General features: G+C 33.0%; 1 protein-coding gene across 6 annotated transcripts in view; it reads left to right on the plus strand.

Annotated features, from left to right (window-relative positions):
- Positions 1 to 20,424, plus strand: part of LOC148611777 (uncharacterized) — a 71,381-nt gene that overhangs the window by 17,942 nt on the left and 33,015 nt on the right. For all 6 annotated transcript variants that reach the window (XR_015924195.1, XM_088592641.1, XM_088592640.1 and 3 more), the window contains exons 5-17: positions 298 to 609; positions 5,239 to 5,446; positions 7,074 to 7,333; positions 9,056 to 9,269; positions 9,700 to 9,945; positions 10,441 to 10,575; positions 11,214 to 11,417; positions 11,970 to 12,227; positions 12,928 to 13,135; positions 14,620 to 14,786; positions 15,375 to 15,539; positions 15,798 to 15,923; positions 20,131 to 20,256. Coding sequence is in view for 5 of the 6 variants with exons in the window: in XM_088592641.1 (XP_088448767.1) it covers positions 298 to 609; positions 5,239 to 5,446; positions 7,074 to 7,333; positions 9,056 to 9,269; positions 9,700 to 9,945; positions 10,441 to 10,575; positions 11,214 to 11,417; positions 11,970 to 12,227; positions 12,928 to 13,135; positions 14,620 to 14,786; positions 15,375 to 15,539; positions 15,798 to 15,923; positions 20,131 to 20,256 (2,629 nt within the window). In the remaining variant the exon portion in view is untranslated. The remainder of the gene's footprint in view (positions 1 to 297; positions 610 to 5,238; positions 5,447 to 7,073; positions 7,334 to 9,055; positions 9,270 to 9,699; positions 9,946 to 10,440; positions 10,576 to 11,213; positions 11,418 to 11,969; positions 12,228 to 12,927; positions 13,136 to 14,619; positions 14,787 to 15,374; positions 15,540 to 15,797; positions 15,924 to 20,130; positions 20,257 to 20,424) is intronic.

A 20,424-nucleotide genomic window follows, 5' to 3' on the forward strand; every position in this document is an offset into this window, starting at 1 on the left:
GTTCTTGCAATTTGATTACATATTTGATTTTATTCTTTAGTTGGTCTGTATGACAGGTATGGAAAGCACAATCGACAGAGTCATTAGATAATAGTGTGTATGAAATTTCGATCCCATATTAAGGATATGCCTTTTCAGGTAGTCCACAGCATGTATGTTCTTCAAAGAAAATCCAGAATGTAGATCTTGGTTAAAGATGTAAGTTCTAAAAATGACTTTGGAGTAAAGATTACTCTACTTGACTGCATGCACTTGAACTTATTGGTTCTCACTCAATTTCTGTGCTATTTATTACAGATTTCCTCAAATGGTTTGATTTGTTTAGGATGTACATATTCAAGCTATTATCCAGTGCCATTGGACAGGTTCAGACTGCCATTTGATATTATTGCCCCATTATGGACAGATATATATCCAGGCAGAGATGGTAGTGGTGCCATGTATTACCACGTGTACTCAGAAGGTGATAGCAGTGGTGATCATACTCAGAGAGAGAATATGATCGACAAAGTCTCTAATGCAGTCAATTATTATGCCCAAACAAACGATTTTAAAGCATCATGTGTTTATGTTGCCACTTGGAATCACACAGTATTGTATGGCGCATATGTAAGTACATTACTACATTTATAGTATTTGAATCCCTTATAGTTGTTGCTGTAAATGTATAAATAAATAAATGTTGCCTTTCCTCTGTTTAATATTTTATTGTTTACAATAATAATAATAATATTGTTGTTTTTTATACCTCGTTAAGGGCAAAAAAACATTTTTTGTACGTTTTTTTTTACTCTTCGAACGTCTTTCTACAAAACGAAGTCAACTAACACATATATGTAATCATCATTGTAGCCCAATGTTTCAACTTGTCAATTGTACCAAAGAAGTTGCGGTAACACTTTGGGTTTTGGGGAAAAATCGCTTAAATTGACATATTTTTGCGTATTTAATATTTTCTTTTTAGTATTATCACAATTAATACTTTTGGGGTCCTTTTGATGACTTTTTACGATTTTCGTAGTCAGAATTTATCAATAAATGCAAAAAATAAGATTTTCTATTTTTTCGTAAAATGTCGCATAAATTTGACTATATGATAGTTTATTCAATTTTATACATAAATAAACCACAAAAAATAATTTTCAAGAAAGACTTTTCAAAAAATGATAAAAAATACTACCCCTACACGTAGAAAACTGATCTCAATATCAAACATATTTCTCATTCACAGCTTACGGGCATGTGTTACCTCAACTTTCTTGATACCATTGTATAGCTGAAACATTGGGCTACTTAATAATACATAAATGTGTTCAGTTTGTTCACACATGCTGTCCCAGGATGGCTTGGACACTCAAACTATTGAATCACAAAAAAATTGGCTTTTTGATCAAGTGGAGTACAAATATAGGCTTATACTAAATAAGAATTCGAGTATATTCTTTGGTAACAAATTGATTCGGTAATGGGAGGTTGAAATTTATAAATGAGTGTTGCACGTTGGAACCTCTCAGCCCATTGAGCATTAATATAAATGTTCCTTAGGGTGTACAGCATACCATATTCTGACGTGTTTATCACACACCTTTTTCAACCTTTTCTTTATTCCAGGAGGGGGTGCGCGGTATAACAAAAAAAAATGAATTTCTAGATTTTTTTTCTGGAGAGATAATTTTCGAGAATCAGAACTGAAATCGTCAACTAAAGACAACTATGAGCCATGGTGTATTTTTGAGAACAGTTTAATGTGAAATAAACAAAAATCCAACAATGTCGTATTTTTTTGCATTTCATTGTTTGCACGAAAAACCACATGCTGCTCTAATTATAAACTTCACCTGGTGGAGCGTTAAATATAAAATAACGGGAGTGCCAACCTGTCGTCTAGCCCATCGTAATTTATTTTTCAAATAACAAAAGATCAATTTAAAAGGTGAGAACGATTGTCTCTAATATTCAATCCGCTTAATGAACTGTTTTCAGATGTCAACTAACAATACACAAGCTTGACAAATTAAAACACCCTTTTTTTAAACGGTCGGATTTGACGCCATTGTTGACGTGAAACCCATGAATTGCATACGATCAGGAAATGAAAGCATTTAAGCCGACTCGTTGAATGGATCCAATACATTGCTGTATTTTAATCAATAAATGGTTTGCAAACGCAGGGAAACATAAACAAGTGCTTTTACTTAAAATATTATATAATGAAAGGATACGCATTTCAAAAACTTTACCGGAATCCTTTCATTTCAATGTGGTCTTCTGCTGGTGATTTTTTCTCGCTTACGAGTGCGCGTTTTACACTGAAATTGTTTTCGCTGATCTCTTTGCCAAGAAGCGGGTGCGCGATATACACGAGTGAGCGTAATACACCGAAGAACACAGTAGTACTGATGTAGGGATTTTTGATCGTTGAAAAACATGACTGCAATTACCATGGATCGACATTATCAGTGGTCTGGTAGTCTTGTGCCACCCTAATTTTGGAGAAGACTACTTGAAAAATATTCATGGTAGTCGTATGGGCTATCAAAATGTTGCTGTATTTTTTATAAGATCTAAGAACAGGACCATCATTACTGTCTGCAGACTACCTGTTTTACCTCAGAAATAAGACCAGTTGTTCACCAAAATATTGAAGTTAGCGTTAAACCCTGCATTACTAAAAATGAACATAGTGATCAGACAGAATTTTTTTGCATATATATATCCAAAACCATACGTATTAGCCAAATACTGATTTGTGTAAAATGTTCAGCTCGATAAGATCTATCTGTAGTCAAGTTATCGTGTAAATCTGTAAAGCCATGTTTAATTTTTGTTCTTCGTCAGTGTTTTTTTCCCCACTATTTTCTTATCAAGCCAGGTGGGCGATTCCGGCTCTTCAGAGCCTCTAGTTACCTTTTCTCCTAACTGACAACATGGTGGCAAATTACTAACATATGTACCAGTAATCAGTATTCATACACTTTTGTAGTAAATAGTAATTTTCATATTTGAAAGTACAGATTCCCGCATTATTTTGACTATTTTATCAACATTCTCACATGCCATGTCCTCATAATGCATGTATCTAGGTTCAGTGTGTTTTTATAAGAATACATAGAGGGGTGGCCATTTGACCCAGAAGTGGTAAGTGAAACCTACTTATTTTGGTGTTATTACGCTTTTGGACATTATTATTTTTCTGTTTCTTTTTTTGTTTAGCTAAAAGGGCCAAGCGCTCTGTTGCCATTACTTGGCGTTCTTCGCTGCTATCGTTGTCATCGTTGTTGTCGTCCATCGTCGTTAACAATTTTTCCAACTCCTCTAGCAGTTTACTTGACCAATTAGAATCTAACTTGGTATGAATGTTTCTTAAGAACAGATATTGGGATTTTTGATTCGTCGAAAAACGTAGCAGCCATTACTAAAAATAGAACTTAGGAATCAGACAGTAGTTTTTCGCATACATATGTATCTCCAAAAATGTTGAGTTTAGCTATTTCGAACGTGAGTAAAAATGTTCAGCATGATTAGATCTATATGTTGTCAAAATTTGTGTTCCAACTGTTAAGCCATGTTGGAGTTATTGCCCTTTTTTACATTCTTTTGCTATTTTTAATGTTAAAAGTATTTCTTTCAAAAATAATCTCCTCTGGCGCTACCAGACCAATTTAATCCAAACTTGGTATGAATATTCCTCAGGGTGTTTTGCATAGAACTGAAATGGAGATTTTTTATCCATAGAAAAAACATGGTCACCATTACTAGAAATAGCACACATCTCCAAAACTGTAAGATTTAGCCAATTCGGATATTGGTAAAATGTTCTGCATGATGATCTATATCTGGTCAAATTTCTTTTGAAAATCTGTTAATCCATTTTGGAATTATTGCCTTTTTTGTATTTTTTGTATTTTTTTTTTTGTATTTTTTTTTGTTTTTTTTTGTTTTTGTTTTTTGTTTTTTTGTTTTTTGTTAAGTACCCTTTTTCTGCTTCAGTGAAAATGAACTGGACAGAATTCAATGAAAGTTAATATGGTTGTTTCATAGATATGATTATTTGGATTTTTTTTTCTATGAAAACTTGCCTATTTTTTCAAAACAAAAATACATTGTACATGTAACGTATAAAGATGGAAGAAGATTCAGAGCCTCTAAAGAGCATCCAGTGTTTAAACTTTCACTAAACTCAGCTTCTTTACCAACAACAACTACATGTGTGTCATTTGGGGCCTTTCTGTTTTAGTGCCAACATCATTTGATATTCCCAGAATGAAGGAATTTGTACATTTTACTTCAGACCCCCAGAATTCCCCAAACACTGTCAAAGTTGTATTCATTATGTTTTGTACCAGCCGATTCAGCATATAAAGTTTCAGCCTTGTTTGATTCTTCCTTTATACCAGCATTCTACCATTGTGCATCAAATTTTGAGCTGATTTTTGATGGTTGACTATAATTATGTCATTTTAACCTTTTGTTCTGCTTCACTGATTTTGATGAAATTTATTTGACTTATTGAACTTAAATTTTGATAAGATATGATTTTCTTCCGATTTATGGTGGAATATTCTGCTATTTAACCTCACCAGGCCGTAGGTCACGTGAGCTTTTGCCATCACTTACATCTGTTGTCATTGACTTAAACATTTTCTTCTTCTCCTCTGCAACCCCCATGAAAGTTTGCACACAGTTTGTATTTCAAAATTTGATTGTTGAAAAGCATGGCTGCTGTTACTAAAATTAGAACATAGGGTAGATAGCAGTTCAAAAACCATGAAGTTTAGCCAATTCTGACATGGTAAAAATATTCAGCATTTTGATATCTATCTGTGGTAAAATTGTCATGAAAACCTGTTGACTAATGTTGGCGTTATGACCCTTTTTGGACGATATTATTTTGCTATGTTTGATGTCATTACCCTGAAAATAGGGGACACAATTCAATTAATGTTGATATGATTTTCTTAGGGTATCCTCCACAAAACAACCTTTTGGAATTTTTGTCCATGAAAAACTTTGTTCCTTTTACAAAAAAACATTGTATATGTACCTTGTGAAACCAAGTGAGCTATTCGGGCTTTTTAGAGCCTGTAGTTGATTGACTTCTTAAAATCCTGTCTATATAATAGGACAATTGCTGATTTATTTACCTATTGAAGCTCAATTTTTTATTACCCTCTATACATCTCATGCAACTAAGGGAACATACATTTTAATGACAAAAAAGAATCAACTTTATTTTAGGACACAGTCCAAATCCAGTTTGTTCTGGCAACAGATGGTGGAAAAACATATGGTTATACATTCTATAGTGATGTTAACATTTTGTTCCCCCCTCCTGGAAGGAAGGTTGTCATTGGTTATGCTGGTCAAGGAACTTCAAAGTCTGCTATATTTTCCTACACGGATGCTGCATTTAGAATATCACAACTCAGAGGCAATACTTTTGATTGTAAGTACAGTATAACTGTTTATATGGTAATGTGCAATCAAATCAATGTTCCTGTTTCAAACCAAACACTATTAACCTCTTTCCAGGAAAGATACACAGATGCCTCTCTTTGTGCACCTTCTTATAAGTTTAGGTTTGCTTTCTTTCTGTTTTTCAGTTTGGCTGATGAAATCAGCATTCTCACATCCTATCATCATGCTCGAATATTTTCATGTTTAAATACCAGATCTGATTTTTTTCTACTTTAAAGCGAATTCTGCTTTTTAAAATCAAGGTTTTACCATTATGATTCTTTTCAAGTCTGTAATATTGTTAGCAACTTCTTACATTCGTAATTTCAGTACTTAAATATTTGCGTATGATTTGCATATATATGTAGTTATACGCCATGCAATGTAAATATATATAACCTTTGCCAGTTGTTTAATCTTGTTCCGGATGATTGAAAACATTCATATTTTAGATTTTAGATTATATCGCATTTGAACCATTTTGGATGTTGAAAGGTAGCCAAAATCAATCAGTGGCAGTGAATGTTTGACTATTAGCGACTTTGAAGATTTCAGTCTTTGATTTTTATACTGTAAACCCGGAAATTTATGTGCCGTCTTTTTTCCACGGTTTCTGTGACCAATCTACTTTTGCGCAGTTTTAAATTCGTGATCGGTCCCAAAATTATAGTATAATGTTCTTCAAAAAAAAAAAAAAAATATTTACAACAGTTTTATTTTCTTGTAACCGGTATTACCATGAACATAGCGAAAATAATCTGCCGCAAAAATTTCACAGGTTACAGTATGTAAATGAATATTTTCATGCTTAAATATATTTATTTGATATATTTTGTATATATCAGACCTTCCATTTTTAAGCAGAATTCAGCTTTTTTAATTGAAGGTTTTACCAATATGAGTTTTTACTTCTAATTCGGATGATTTCTGCTTTGTGTGTTGCAGGGTTTGTTGACCTTGGAAAATCGTTCTGATACATGCATATTAAATTGATATGTTTAGTCATGGTCTTCATAAATCCAACTGACGATAACATTCTGTTATGACTCCTTTGTTGAAGTTTTTGATATGTTGTATTTTGAAGCATTAGATGCTTTGCACTAGATGACAAAAAGATTGGATATAGGTTTTTTTTAAGTATTAAATTTTTCATATTCAGTGTGCATACTATTACAAATGAAGTTTTCATTCTATTTAAATGATTTTTTTTCAGATGGAAAAGAACTACTTATTGCTATGCAGGGCTCTTAGAATCTTGATTTCCGTGTCCATACTTGGGAAAGATATCTTTCGATAAATTTCAACATTAACCCATCCCTTAAAACTTTATCCTTTGCTTTGTTTGCTTAACGATCAAAGTCGCGAGATTAAACTTTCCCTTTTTGTGGATTCACTTATTGATTTTGGAAAAATTGAATATGTAAGTTCTATATCCAATCCACAGACTGGTGTCATGGTCATAGTATTAGTGTAAACGTTGTGTTGATCATGATCTATCCTGCATAAATTTAAGACATTTCATAAAATACATTCAATGAGAATATTCAAAATTGAATTACACCTCAGTCATCATTTTTTTATGATTTTTTTTACATTTATATCAATTTGTTTTTCAGCTGCCAATGGAATATTTTTCATGACGTTACACCAAGGATCACCTAATCCTTCACCATCAGCTCTATGTCTTCGTTGGTACTGGAAAAACATAGCTGATAATACTAGAACTAGATTAAGGAATGGACGATTTAACTTTAATTCAATTTGTCCATGTCATAGGTTCATGATGTTATTTGACGGAAGATTCCAACCTGTAGATACAGACAGTTATGGAGACTGTTATGTTAATAATGACTTTGGTGGCTTTATCCCTAGTCATGTAAGTCTGATAACCTTGTTATATGGTATTTACATGGCCAAGCATAATAGTGTTGACTTTTCTCTTTTTATCGTTTTTTGCATGAAAGTAATGTGAATCATACATTAGTAACTTATATCTGAAATGTTAGGTATATGGATATATATACAATACATTTATCATGTACATTTCTAGTTAGTATCATATTAAATTGATGATTTTTGTAATGTTCATGTACTGTGAAAGTACTTAAATTTCGTTTTCAATTTTCGTGGATAAGGTGATAAACATAAGTTTGTGGATTCTTGAATTCATGGTTTTAAGATTTTCAGTATACACATCAATGGTATTCTCCTTTTTGTTGGACCTACCCACGAAAACCATGAAAATTGATACCCCACGAACAATAGTACTTTTACAGTATTAATTGTTTTTATTCTGCAGCTGTAATTACAGTGAACAGTTTGAAATCTGTATAGGAAAAAAATATAAGTTTGTCTAATGTTATGCCATCTCTTGAAAGTGGACATATCGGACCATTGAAAATATGGTTACCCAACTGACCCTGTTTTTCCCTGACCCTTAGCTATTTTACCAACAAACTGAAAGTAAAAAAAAAATAAGAAATTAGTAAATTCCATTTAAAAAACAAAAGTGTTATTTAGTCATTCGGGCATTTGAGTTTCACTTCCTTGGAAACCTATCGGCCAACTAGTCAGTTCACGAAAAGTCAACATGGTACAGGCCTTGTTGACCAGAGCTGAAATTAAGTAAATGTTATCATATGGACAACATGTCTGTTATTACAGCATTTTGTAATATTTTTAATAAACACGGAAGTATTGGAAGGGTGGACCCCAAAATTTTACTCCAAGATTAACGAGTAGGTTGAAGAAAAGGTTATACACATGTACCTGTGCTGAAAAGAAAATGAAATGAAAAAATAAATTAAAAGAAAATATCAACCTACTGTTCCTGTTAAAATATGTTTTGTACATATGTTTTAATTGTCATGGTGGGGCCCACACAGATGGGTTCTATCTTAATGATTTCTTGTTTCAATCAAATTCCTTTCCATTGCTATATGCTGTGTATCGTATACTTTCCATCTGCATATTGAGAACCAATTTGTTCAACGTGTCATAGTTTTCCTTTCTTTTTTAGTCTGACTGTATCTGAGGAGGTGTTTCTAGAAAAGCAGAGCACACTTTCTTTATCGGTACACATGGTCCAAGCTCCCAGTTTTTAATTGAGTCAGAGTTGCTCATTTACTTTTGTTGCTTTGTATACAATGTTTTTGGTTATTTTTTGTTCTTTGTTGCGTGTGTTCGTTTTCCATATCTGGTCTTTCCCTTGATTACATTCTGTTGATTTACACTAGAATCTTGGGTCTCTTGATTACTCTTTTATTATACCCCAAGAACCAAAGTTTCGGGACAGTATATAGGGATCACACGGTCTATTTGTCTACATTACTTGTAGGCACAATTTCTCATCAACCGCTCAAGGGAAAATAAAAGAAAAATAATTTTGTAAGCACAACTCTTCCTAAACTGCTCAAGGGAGATCATCAAACTTATTAAGGGGTTAACATTTTAAACTGATGATAATCTCCTTTTGAGCTTGCTCAAAGTATTCTTAGTTTCTTTTTGCTCACATATCTGTAGTCCATTCACATGCATATTTATATTTTGAACATATGTTTTTGAGTTATGTTATCTTTTCATTAAACCTCTTCTATAGATATGTTGCTACCATCCATTCTATGGATTTTTTATGAGAGGTAGGCCTGCTGCTGGTAGTATGGTATCAGCCAACCCCAGAACAGATCCTGTCAAATACTACAGTGATAATGTTGTTCCTAAGGAGAACTGTTGTTACAAATCTGACCGTTGTAGTCTGTATTATAGAGTTCGCCCAACTGGCATATGCTACATTGCAACACCATTTGGAATTTGTGAGTATGATTAAAGATCATTCTGATATATTTCTTTTCACAAATCTTTGAAATCAATGAGGATTTCCACATTGATATGATTAGAAAATAGATTTCTGAAGTCAAATTATTAGAAGCGGAATCAAAACATAATTTAGTTTTTCCAATAGGAGTTATGGTATAATCCACCCAATATAATGTTAAAATCTGTTTCTCAAAATTTAAAATAATGCATCCAATTCAATGTTTTTATATCTGTTGCATGCTATCGTCTGTAATTGATTTGATTGGAAATTTTGTGAAACAATTACTAGGTAACTTTGTAAAAAAATACTAACTGATAATTCTTCGCAGCACTCCTCCAGGAAAAGTAAATCATACAAACATCTAAATATATTCTTAGTTATTTTGCTTTTTTTTTGTATTTTATTTTGTCTCTTCTTTGTTGCAGTCTTTTCATTTGGTGATCCACATATTGATACCCTGGATGGCTTCCAATACACATTCAATGGTTGGGGAGAATACACATTGATGAAGATAGACAATGCCACTTTTGAAGTTCAAGCCAGGACAAGTTTGGCCACTTCTGTGTCTGGAAATGAAACAAAGATAATCAATGCAACTGTTTTCAGTGCATTCGCTGCTGAGGAAGGAGAAAATTCCACCCTTCAAGTAGAACTAACAAGTGATCTTAAAAGTAAGAAAATATCCTAAAATTATATTTGGGAATTTTCTTTTATCTAAGTGTAGGTCTATAAAAAAATTGACATTTTAAATCAAAGTTTGACAACTAATGAGTTCCAAAATGAATTTGCAATGTATTTGTATAAATAAAAAAAAATGACACAATATGCAGGTTAATTTAAGAATTTAAAGTACAAATAAACTTCAACAGACTTGTCATTCATATAGAATTAGGTGTTTATGTACTTGAATTTGGGCATTACTTTTTAAATGAAAAAAAAGTTTTCTTGAAATGAGAGCAGCTGGAGTCTTTAGTCTTTGAAATTTCAAGTATGTCACTACTTGGTTAACAATTCTGCTGACTACATTTTTTCCATAATGTAGATAAAACTAAATTAATTTGTGCAAATTTTAGTTTGAAAACCATTGCTGATTCACCATTTTTAAGTTGTTATATTATTTTCTCTGTTTGGTAGCAGTTGAAGGAACCACTTTTTTATTTTTATAGGGATGTCAGTATTTGGTAATGGGCAAGACTTCACTACAAAATTCTATGATATATCTTCAAACTTTACTGAGTACTTAAGTGGTTTAGTTCTCAAACGGAAGGAAAACTTTACTCTTACAGCTGCCTTTTCTTCTGGTAAGTGTGAAAGTGTGTCATTTGTATGATTATCATATGATTGAGCATGATACGATTAACATATGCTTCAGTTTACATATGACTATTGTATGATGATAACATGATAATCATAAGTTTTTTCACAAATATATGATAATCATATGTTGGCAAGCCAATATTTACACATGACAATAATATTTTCATATGCAAGTTATCATAATGTAGTAATATGATTATTATATGTGGCAATGTTTACTCTGTAGTTAGCACAACTCCTAAATTATTGATTTGATTTTCATGATAATGTATGTGAAGAATTGGTATCAAATGTGTTTATGCATAATGGAAAACTATGGGAAATCCTTGAAAAGGAGATTAATTGAGAAAAATGCGATCACATGAGATCAAGTCAAGTTAATTAATTAGTATTTCAAGCAAGGATATCGCTTGGTAAGGTCATAAAGTTCAAGTTACATTTACTTGGAAAAAGTGTACATTTATGTGTACCAGTACTCAATGACAGAAAGAGTGCATTTGTTTGCAGTACAATGATATTTAAAGAATTCTATGTAAACAGATCTCACAAAGGGTCAGGAGGGATTCTCAAAAGAGTTTTCATTGTGAATTACAGAATGAATACCTTCTCAATTTACTTTCAGGTATCCAATTAACCATCCAAGTGAAAACAAGGCAGTTAACATTGTCAGCCTCTATTCCAACATCATTTAAAGGAATGGTGCAAGGACTTATGGGAAACTTTGATGATAACAAAACAAATGAGTTCATTTTACCTGATGGTACTCAGCTCCCAGACAGTGATGTTGACACTGAGAGGAAAATTTATTACAATTTTGGTCAAAAATGTGGGTTTGAAATCTTACTGATGTGAACTGTTCATACTGTTGTATTGATTCGGAACACTGGAAATTTAAATGAAGTTGAAATTTTAGTCTAGTTTGGCAAATTGTTTGAAATATTAAAATGCATGTACTTTGACTCATATGACTCGAAATAGGATTACTGAGAATTTCGGTCTTTGTCTTGAAATTATAGCAGTAATATTGATTTTAACTGGGAGTGCTTGTCAAAACATGCATATATGGTAAACATGAATTATCTCATTTTTTTAATTGAAAGTTTGCATACTATTTATTTATTTGATGAAATATCTTTTACTCATGGATACTAAATTTTGTGGTTTCTTTTAAAATTGTTAGTTTGTGCAGTTTTGAATTTGTGGATCCTTATCAATGTACACTTAGTATTTGGTTCAGAACTTAAATTGAATTGATGGTTTTATGGAACTAAGAAAACCATGAAAATGTGTACCCACAAATAGACGTTCTTCCAGAGTTATTGTGAACAATCAATTATCAAGAGTGGTAACTTGACCATTTTCATTTTCACTGCTATAGGGGCAACAACTACACAGACGTCGATGTTTACTTACGATGATGGTAAATCATGGTCTGACTACAGCCATCCAGACTTTGTTCCATTATTCATTGATGAATTTAACCAAACTACATTAGAGCAGGCCTACTCTGTGTGTGGTGGAAGAAGTGATCAGTACAAAGCATGTATTTTCGATTATCTGGCAACAGGGGACCGTTCCTTTGCTGAAGACACTCAGTCCACGAATATCGAGGCTGAAGCTGAAACTGAACAGCTTAGTAAGTCAAGGGGCATCTTGCTATCTTATATCAACTCCCTGTATGAGTAGGGGTATTATGACAATGCGTGCAACTCCATATTTGTTTCAGTATATGGACAATATAAAATTTAATTACTCTTGTCTTGGCAAAAAAAACATTTTAAAATGTCTCACTCCCACGTTTAGTCTTTCTTGTTATATATGCAGTTTTATATTTCCATTCAATTAGTGGACTATATATTGGAATTACCATGTCTATCCATCCATAATTTTACCCGTCCATATTCTTATCACAAAAATCTAAGCTCCCACAGGACAGATTTATTTTAAATTTGGTATGTGGCTTTGTATAGATTGGTCATAAATTGCAAGCAATTTTAATTGCTGTCTGACTTCAGCTGCTTATTTCATGGGTCTTTCTCTTTTTGCACTGTATCGAATGAAAGCGAAATTTTTGTCCCAACTATTTCGGCTTCAGTTAGACATATTGATTCCAAATTTGGTATGTGGCTCTACATAGATGGGGCATATTTTTTATTGCTGTGTTATGTTAACTACTTGTACGACTGAGAGTATACTTTGCACAACCGTTTGTGCAACTTCATGTTAAACTGAATCTGCCTTTGTTCCTCTGTATATATAATAAAATAGACAGCCTTGAGACTTAGTTACTTCATTCAGCAGTTGAAAGTGATATTCTTTTTTCTTTTTGTTCACAGAGAATGAAGCTCCTTCTATTGGAGGTGATGGAAGCATTGAAGCTGTAGTCGGAAGTCCAGTTACACTGAACTATTTTGGATCAGATGATAGCAATTCATTTGTATATGATATTATAAATCAACCAAGCACAGGAGTTACAGCTAATAATAGCACAGGAAATCTCACTCTAACATGGACACCATCCAATCTCAATGCAGAGAATATTCTGTAAGACTGATTTCTTTGGTTTTAATAGGTGGTCTTGATGTTTGATACACATGACTGTAACAAAAGATAAAAGTGAGCTACTGAACAAGTTAATTGTAACAAAAATCACACTCTTCTTCAGTAAAGAGTAAAATATATGAATAAGTTTTATAATCAATTTAAAACAACATGGGTAAAACTTAAGTACAGCTCTGCCTTAAAACTAGGCAAACGCTTGTAAAGGGTGATTCATGCACTTCTTAATATCAAATATTTTTTTATTGCAAATCCTTCTTTAGGCTCCCTAGAAAGTGTACTAGGGAAATATAAGTGTTGATAAAAGTAGTCCACTGGAGGTATTTAAACTTAAATTTGTTCTTATACAGAAAAAGTACAGGAAACCTTCCAGGCAGAATTTCTCACTATAACCAGTCACAAATATTTCTCGGCAAGTAGCAGGTTCAAGGAAATGAACATAGGAAGAGTTGTTTATAACAAATGTATTCATACAGTTTCATCAATTATCTGAAGATATGTCAAATCACCACCTGCCTGGTTTTTAGGCAGAACCATACTTGAACACTACAAGTAGTTTTAAATAGTCTTTTAACCAAGTAGATATATAGAAAATAACAGTGCACTACGTTGAGATAAAACTGATATACGAATGAGGTTTAGAATTGTCGGAAAATGTGAGGCTTTACCAAACACTTGCACTGGTTTGAGCTGAATTCGTTTATCAAAGTTTTGTCAAGTCATTGAACGGTTATTGTCTTTATACTACAATCCATTTTTTTTAAAAAGAAAAATGGCATTTTAAGCAAGAGAAGCAATTTTTTTTCATTTGAAGCAGATGAGAAATATCCAGGCATACTTCAAAACAATGTAACGTTTGTTACATCACAACAGAATGTCATATTCAGTCAGTGACCGTATATCACTTGTTAACATAAGATCAATACGTTTTGACTGCTCAAATAGAACGCTTGTAGTATAAATATATTATAATAGACAGGGATAATCTTTAACACATATTTTTTTTCGGATTTGTTTTACATGTATATTTCAAAATTAGCATTTTCTGTGATATTTTTTGTTGTTTTATTCAAACTACAAGATCGTAATTTAATTACCATAGGAAGTGAATTATAATACTGCTTAAAAATAAGTAAGCTAAATTTTCCATTTAAATATCTTCTGTAAAAAGCAGATAAAGAAATTATTTGAAAAATATGACAAAAGTGTAGGGAAATTAGAAAGTTAACTTACATATGTTCTTTTATATCAGTTTTTGTGTATATTTTGTTGGATATTCAGGATATATACATGCTACATGTAATTAAATTAAAAAAAAAAACCAGGAAATCCTCCTTCAAAAGGTAAAGGATTAACTTGCTACATGTTGATGGTATGCCACAATTCTTGTTTTTATCTTGGTTTAATCACCTAAACTTTCAATGTCTCAAATGTCTTACATCATTGGCTTATTGTTTTTTCTGCAACAGTGTCACCACTCGAGATGACAAAGGACTCACTGCAGAATCTATAGAAGTTGAAATAAAAATGTGTAGTGGATGTAATGGTAACGGGACGTGTAACTATGAAGTATTGAGGAATGAAACCAATCCTAACTTCGTGATAGCATCATGCGACTGTAATAATGGATATACAGGTTAGTTGTCATGTGACTGCATGTAAAGTTGGATACACTGGTAAATTATCATGTGATTGCAATCATATTATAAACACAGTTAAGTTGTCATGTTACTGTTATGTTGGATACATAGATTAGTTATCATATGACTGCATATTTAGTTAGATACACAGGTTAGTTGTCATGTGACTGTTATGTTGGACACACGATAAATGTAATGTTGGATACATAGGTGAGTTGTCATTCAACAGTTATGTTGGATACACAGGTAAGTTTGTCATGAGGCTGATAAATGTTGGCTACACAGGTAAATTGTCATGCAACTGAAATGTTAGATACTTAGGTAATTTTCTTGGGCTATAATTTGAATGTAAGTCAAAAGATTATCATTTGTGTGATATATATGTATTTCCAATTGTCAATGAAGGAGAGTCATTATGTGATTTTCAAAAATGTTTGCTTAAAAAAATGTTAATAAAATCATTCAAAGCATTAGATCATTTACACCTATGTATGTTTAAAGAATGTGACTATGTTGTCTTTAATATAATGTTGCCTTACATTTTTACTTACTATGAACTGTAGTACTATGATATATTTCACTAGGTGATGACTGTGATGTAGACTTTGATGGTTGTGCTGATGATCCATGTGCTTTGGGACGTAACTGTACTGACCTTACACCAGACCAACAAGTTCAGTTTAATAGGTCCTACAACTGTTCTGACTGTCCGCCTGGTTACAGTGTAACTTCTGATGAAAAATGTGAAGGTACAAAAAGATATAATTCATAAATATAATTACGGAGCCCAATTGATATTGTAGATTTAAAAAAAATTCTTACTTATTTGATTATATACAATTGGCAATATAGTGAAAAAAGAGGAAACATTGTCAAATATGTGACTACTGAACTTCTGTAAGATCAATAACAAAGATATTTACTTATCATTTGTATTTATGTTATGAAAATTTATAGAAACAAAACCGTTGTATAATTTGATATCGTCAGCATGATTTATTTTGCAGATATAAACGAGTGCTCATATGTAACATTGAACAAATGTCCAGCTAACAGCAACTGTAGTAATATTGAAGGAAGTTATACATGTCCTTGTCTGAGTGGCTTCAGAAAAATAGGAGATGTATGCCAAGGTAAATCACATTGTAGAAAGTTATACCTGTCCTAGTCTGAATGATTTCAGAAAGTAAGAGCAATATGCCATGGTAAGTAACACCGAGGGAAGTTATACCTGTCCATGTCGGAGTGGCTTCAGAAAAGTAGGAGCTGTATGCGAAGATAAGGAACACTGCGGAAATAGTATCTGGGCTGAGATAACCCATGTGCACCCCCACTCGTCAACAAAAATACGATTTTTCAGCTACCCTTATACCTACCATTTACGATTAATTTTGTCGCCAAAAATAAACCAAAGCATTTTTTGTATTTTGTTGGCTACAGTTTATACCTTGTTGAGGCATAAAAACATGTTTTTATGTTTTATTTTTTTTTATTTTTCGAACTACAACTTTCTAAAAAAACAACTTAGAGGTATCAACATATGGCCCAATATTTCAGCTTTATTATGGTTTCAGACAAGTTGTGGTAATACATATGTACCTAAGGTTTTGTGATTAAATGAAAAAAAAATGTACCCCTACCCCACTGAAAGAGTAATCAAGAGAACCAAGGTTTTAGCGGTAATCAAAAGAAAGTAATCCAGGGACAAAGACCAAACACGAAAATCAGACATACACAACAAAGAACACGAACTATTATGTTTGAAGTAAGTAAAATCATACATACAAAGTAACTCGGACTCCACTAAAAACTTGGAGCATGGACCCGATAGGGTAAGCGTCCTCTGCTTTTCTAGAAACACTTGCCGAGTTGCTCATAAAAATTCAAGTCCGGGGTAGACAAACAAGGAAAAGAAAACTATGACCCGTTGAATAAATCAGTTTTCATTGTGCAGATGGATACACCATAACGATCCACGAGTTCATGATGACGACCATAAACTGCTGTAGTGATGACTTCAATTTTGTAGCAACATAACCCTGTTCCAGAAGCCTATTTGTTAGAGTTCTAGTGCGATACAAAATGTCTGCGTAGTTTCGGCAAGCTCTGGCATAACGTATCAGTTGTAATATGAACACTCCATACGCAGGTGCTGAAGGGATGTTGCCACAGATGAAAGGAAAGTTGACAATTTTGAATGAAAAGTCATCAAGTTTGTCGTAAAGTTTGGTCAATAGTTTTCCTTTACAATCGATTTCTAAATGTAGGTCAAGATATGAGGCTGACATCACAGTGTCTGTAGTATCCTTTATCTCAAGTTATTACGATTGTTTAAAGATAATACGTCATCTATATAGCGGAAACTGAGATTAAAGGATCTAGCTAAACGGTATTCTTTCTTTCAGATCAGATCAGCTATTAAGTCAGCCTCATAAGAGGGAAAGAAAAAGTCAGCAAGTAAAGGAGCACAATTTGTTCCCATTGGAATGCCGACCCTTTGTTGAAAAACACGTCCACCACACTGGACAAATATGTTGTCTATTAAAAATTCCAGCATTTTGTAAACATCTTCCTCTATATATTTGGAAGATGATTTGGAATTGTTTCTTACAAAGTATGAGGAATCTCTAGCAAGAACTAGAAAATCGCTTAAATTGACATAGTTTTCAATGTTAAAACCCCTAGAGTATTTATGCTAAAGTAACAAATGAATTATTTGGATATTTTCTGTTTAGTATTATCACAATTGATACTTCTGGGGTTGTTTTTAAGTCTTGTGACAAATTTCCAATTAGTTTGAAATTGTGAAAAGGGAATTTTCAGAATTTCAAAATGTCTTCTATATCACTCGTTATTGTCCTTTTTCAGAATACCATAGTTAAGCAGTACATTTATATATTGTCTTAGCTTTTAAATGAGCCATGTTGATCAATACAAATGTGTTTAAACTTTTCTAAGTCAAGTTTGGGGAAAAATTCCCATCCCTTCCCATGAAAAATATACCTCAACATGAGCGCAAATGTTAGTTTATAGCATATAAATGATGTACAATTTACATGTTGGGTACTGTTGTTTTAATTACCAATGTATTCCACATTTCTGCCCTTTTCAGTTGCACATTTTTCAATTTCAATGGACAATAATGAGTTTTCCATAAAAAGGGGAATTTTCGGAATTTCATATTTAGTTTTAATTCACCGGTTATTGGAAATTGTTTTTTCAAACAGACACCTAAAACATGTTTTTTTTTGTATTTGAATACAAGTATATAGAATATCAGCTTTCTTATGAGACCAGGTTATTAATATTTAACTATTCCCTACCCATGACAAAAATATCTCAACCTCAACAGAATTGTATCCATACCAACTAAAATCCCCCAATGTGAAAGAAAGCGATTGTTTATAGCATACACGAACTGTTCTCAATGTATATATGGTATTAATTATGGAGGACTTCATGTATTAGTCATATTGTCTAGCAAATATGCTTTATTTATTCCAAGGCGACAAATATTTTAAAAAGGGAAGTTTATGTTTGTTTGTTTGTTGGGGTTTAACGTCCGAGCAGCAATATTTCAGCTATATTCAGACGATGAACATGAAATTGATGATAAAATGAGCATGAAATGATGATGAAATGAAAAGGGATGGGACACAAGGACAATGGGGTCAATAATTTTTGATTGCCACTGGAAATAGGGAGAGGTGGGTAGGGTTGGGCAATTATGGTTCCTACTCCGGGAGAATACCACAGTAGGGTTCTTTAATGTGCGAGGAACATGGCATCTTTCCCAACACGGTGCACCACTATGGTTTGCGGTCAGGTTTTCCGTATTATAGCCTGACAACCCCAGCATGTAACACGCCGGGGGTACTCCCATTCAACCACCTGGGGCACACATCCCAGTTGCTCTGTGGGCAGAGCGCCCTAGCCCCCCGGCTAGGGTTCTGAGCACTGTTTAATCACCTTTTACGACAAGCTTAGCGCTGCTGCAGGCCTATTCTTTTAACACCCGGACCTGCACGGGGCGGGAAGTTTATGAAGTTGCTTATTTCAAACCTTACATGTATCAAAATAATGAAAGCGAACAAAATCATGTTAAAACTGTGATATTTTAAACAAAAAATATATAACTTATGTGCTTCAATGCGCGATAATCTGTGAAGTTTATGAATTAACATATTATCACGCATTGAAGCATGTAAATTGTATATTTTTTGTTTAAAATATCACAGTTTTAACATGATTTTGTTTGCTTTCATTATTTTGATACATGTAAGGTTTGAAATAAGCAACTACATGTACGGTGAATGATTGACACACATATACACACACTCTTTAAAGAATGTTAATCTTCCACATACAAATTGCTATTTTTCATGAAAATTTTTGTGGGTAGGAGGTAAAATTATTTCGCCTAATTGGCCTGAAATAGGTCAAATTTTGCGTTTCTTTGACTCATTAGGACGCTACAATGCTACATAAATATGTTTTAATATAGAAAAGCTTGTTTTAAGTAGGGTACTTGAAAAAAAATGCTCATTACAGGTGAAGTGGCAGAAAATATGAAATTCCGAAGATATGTTAAAACAAAGACAATTAAAACACTAGTACTCAAGACTTTTTTACATGGGTTATATGCTAACAGTTAACATTTTAGTTGATGGTCAAGTCATGAAAAGAACCCCAGGAATATTAATTGTGATAAAACTAAATAGAAAATACCAAATACAAACTGTAAGTAATTTTATGTAAAGAATAAATACAACAGGGGTTTTGACATTGACAATATGTCAATTTAAGCATTTTTGTTGAATAAGGGGTACATTTTTCTCCAAAACCTTAGGTGTTACCACATTTTTCTTGGTACCATAATGTAAAGCTGAGACATTAGGTTACGTGATGATACCTATATGTATTTCTTCACACCCATTGTCCCAGGGAGACTAAGATGCTTGGACAATTGAGGCACAAAAATCTTGGCTTTTTAACCTGATGGGATACAAATATAGGCTTATACTGATAAAGAGTCAGAGAATATTTTAGTGACAAATTGATTTGGTAGTAGGAGGCATACAGGTACCTCAAAATTTGCATGAAGTTGACGACTGGGGGAGCACGGTGGACCCTCCCAGTCCTTTGACCAGAAGTTATTGTTGTTCATGTTTGTAAGTCTGTAAACACAACTCTTAAACTGCTTCAGGAATTTTAATGATTCTCATTCAAAGAGGAGGTGTTTTCTCTGTGTGCTTAATAATAGTATTTTGGGTAATCTCCCACATTTACATTTAACTTTGAAATTCATATGTCTTCATTTTTTTATTAATTTGTTTACAGATATAGATGAGTGTACAGAGAGAACAAGTGGCTGTGATCAGAACTGTGACAACACTGATGGCAGTTTTACATGTAGCTGTGTATTTGGTTTTGAATTGTTGTCTGATGGTAAAACATGTAACCAAAGTAAGTTGATAAGTGAATACATATACACGTTCTAAGACATTGCTTGGAAGTCATGTCTGTTCCATTGCTGGGTGGCCACACTTTTAGTTTCAAGATAATAATAAAAGAACGGTACTCAACCATATCTGTAGCTACTTGGCGGGTGCACCTGGTCCATGTTCCAGGATT

The sequence above is a fragment of the Perna viridis genome, chromosome 7 (genome assembly GCF_037379345.1).
Source record: "Perna viridis isolate PV_CMFRI_1.1 ecotype Kerala chromosome 7, ASM3737934v1, whole genome shotgun sequence".
In the NCBI taxonomy this organism is placed as follows: Eukaryota; Metazoa; Mollusca; class Bivalvia; order Mytilida; family Mytilidae; genus Perna; species Perna viridis.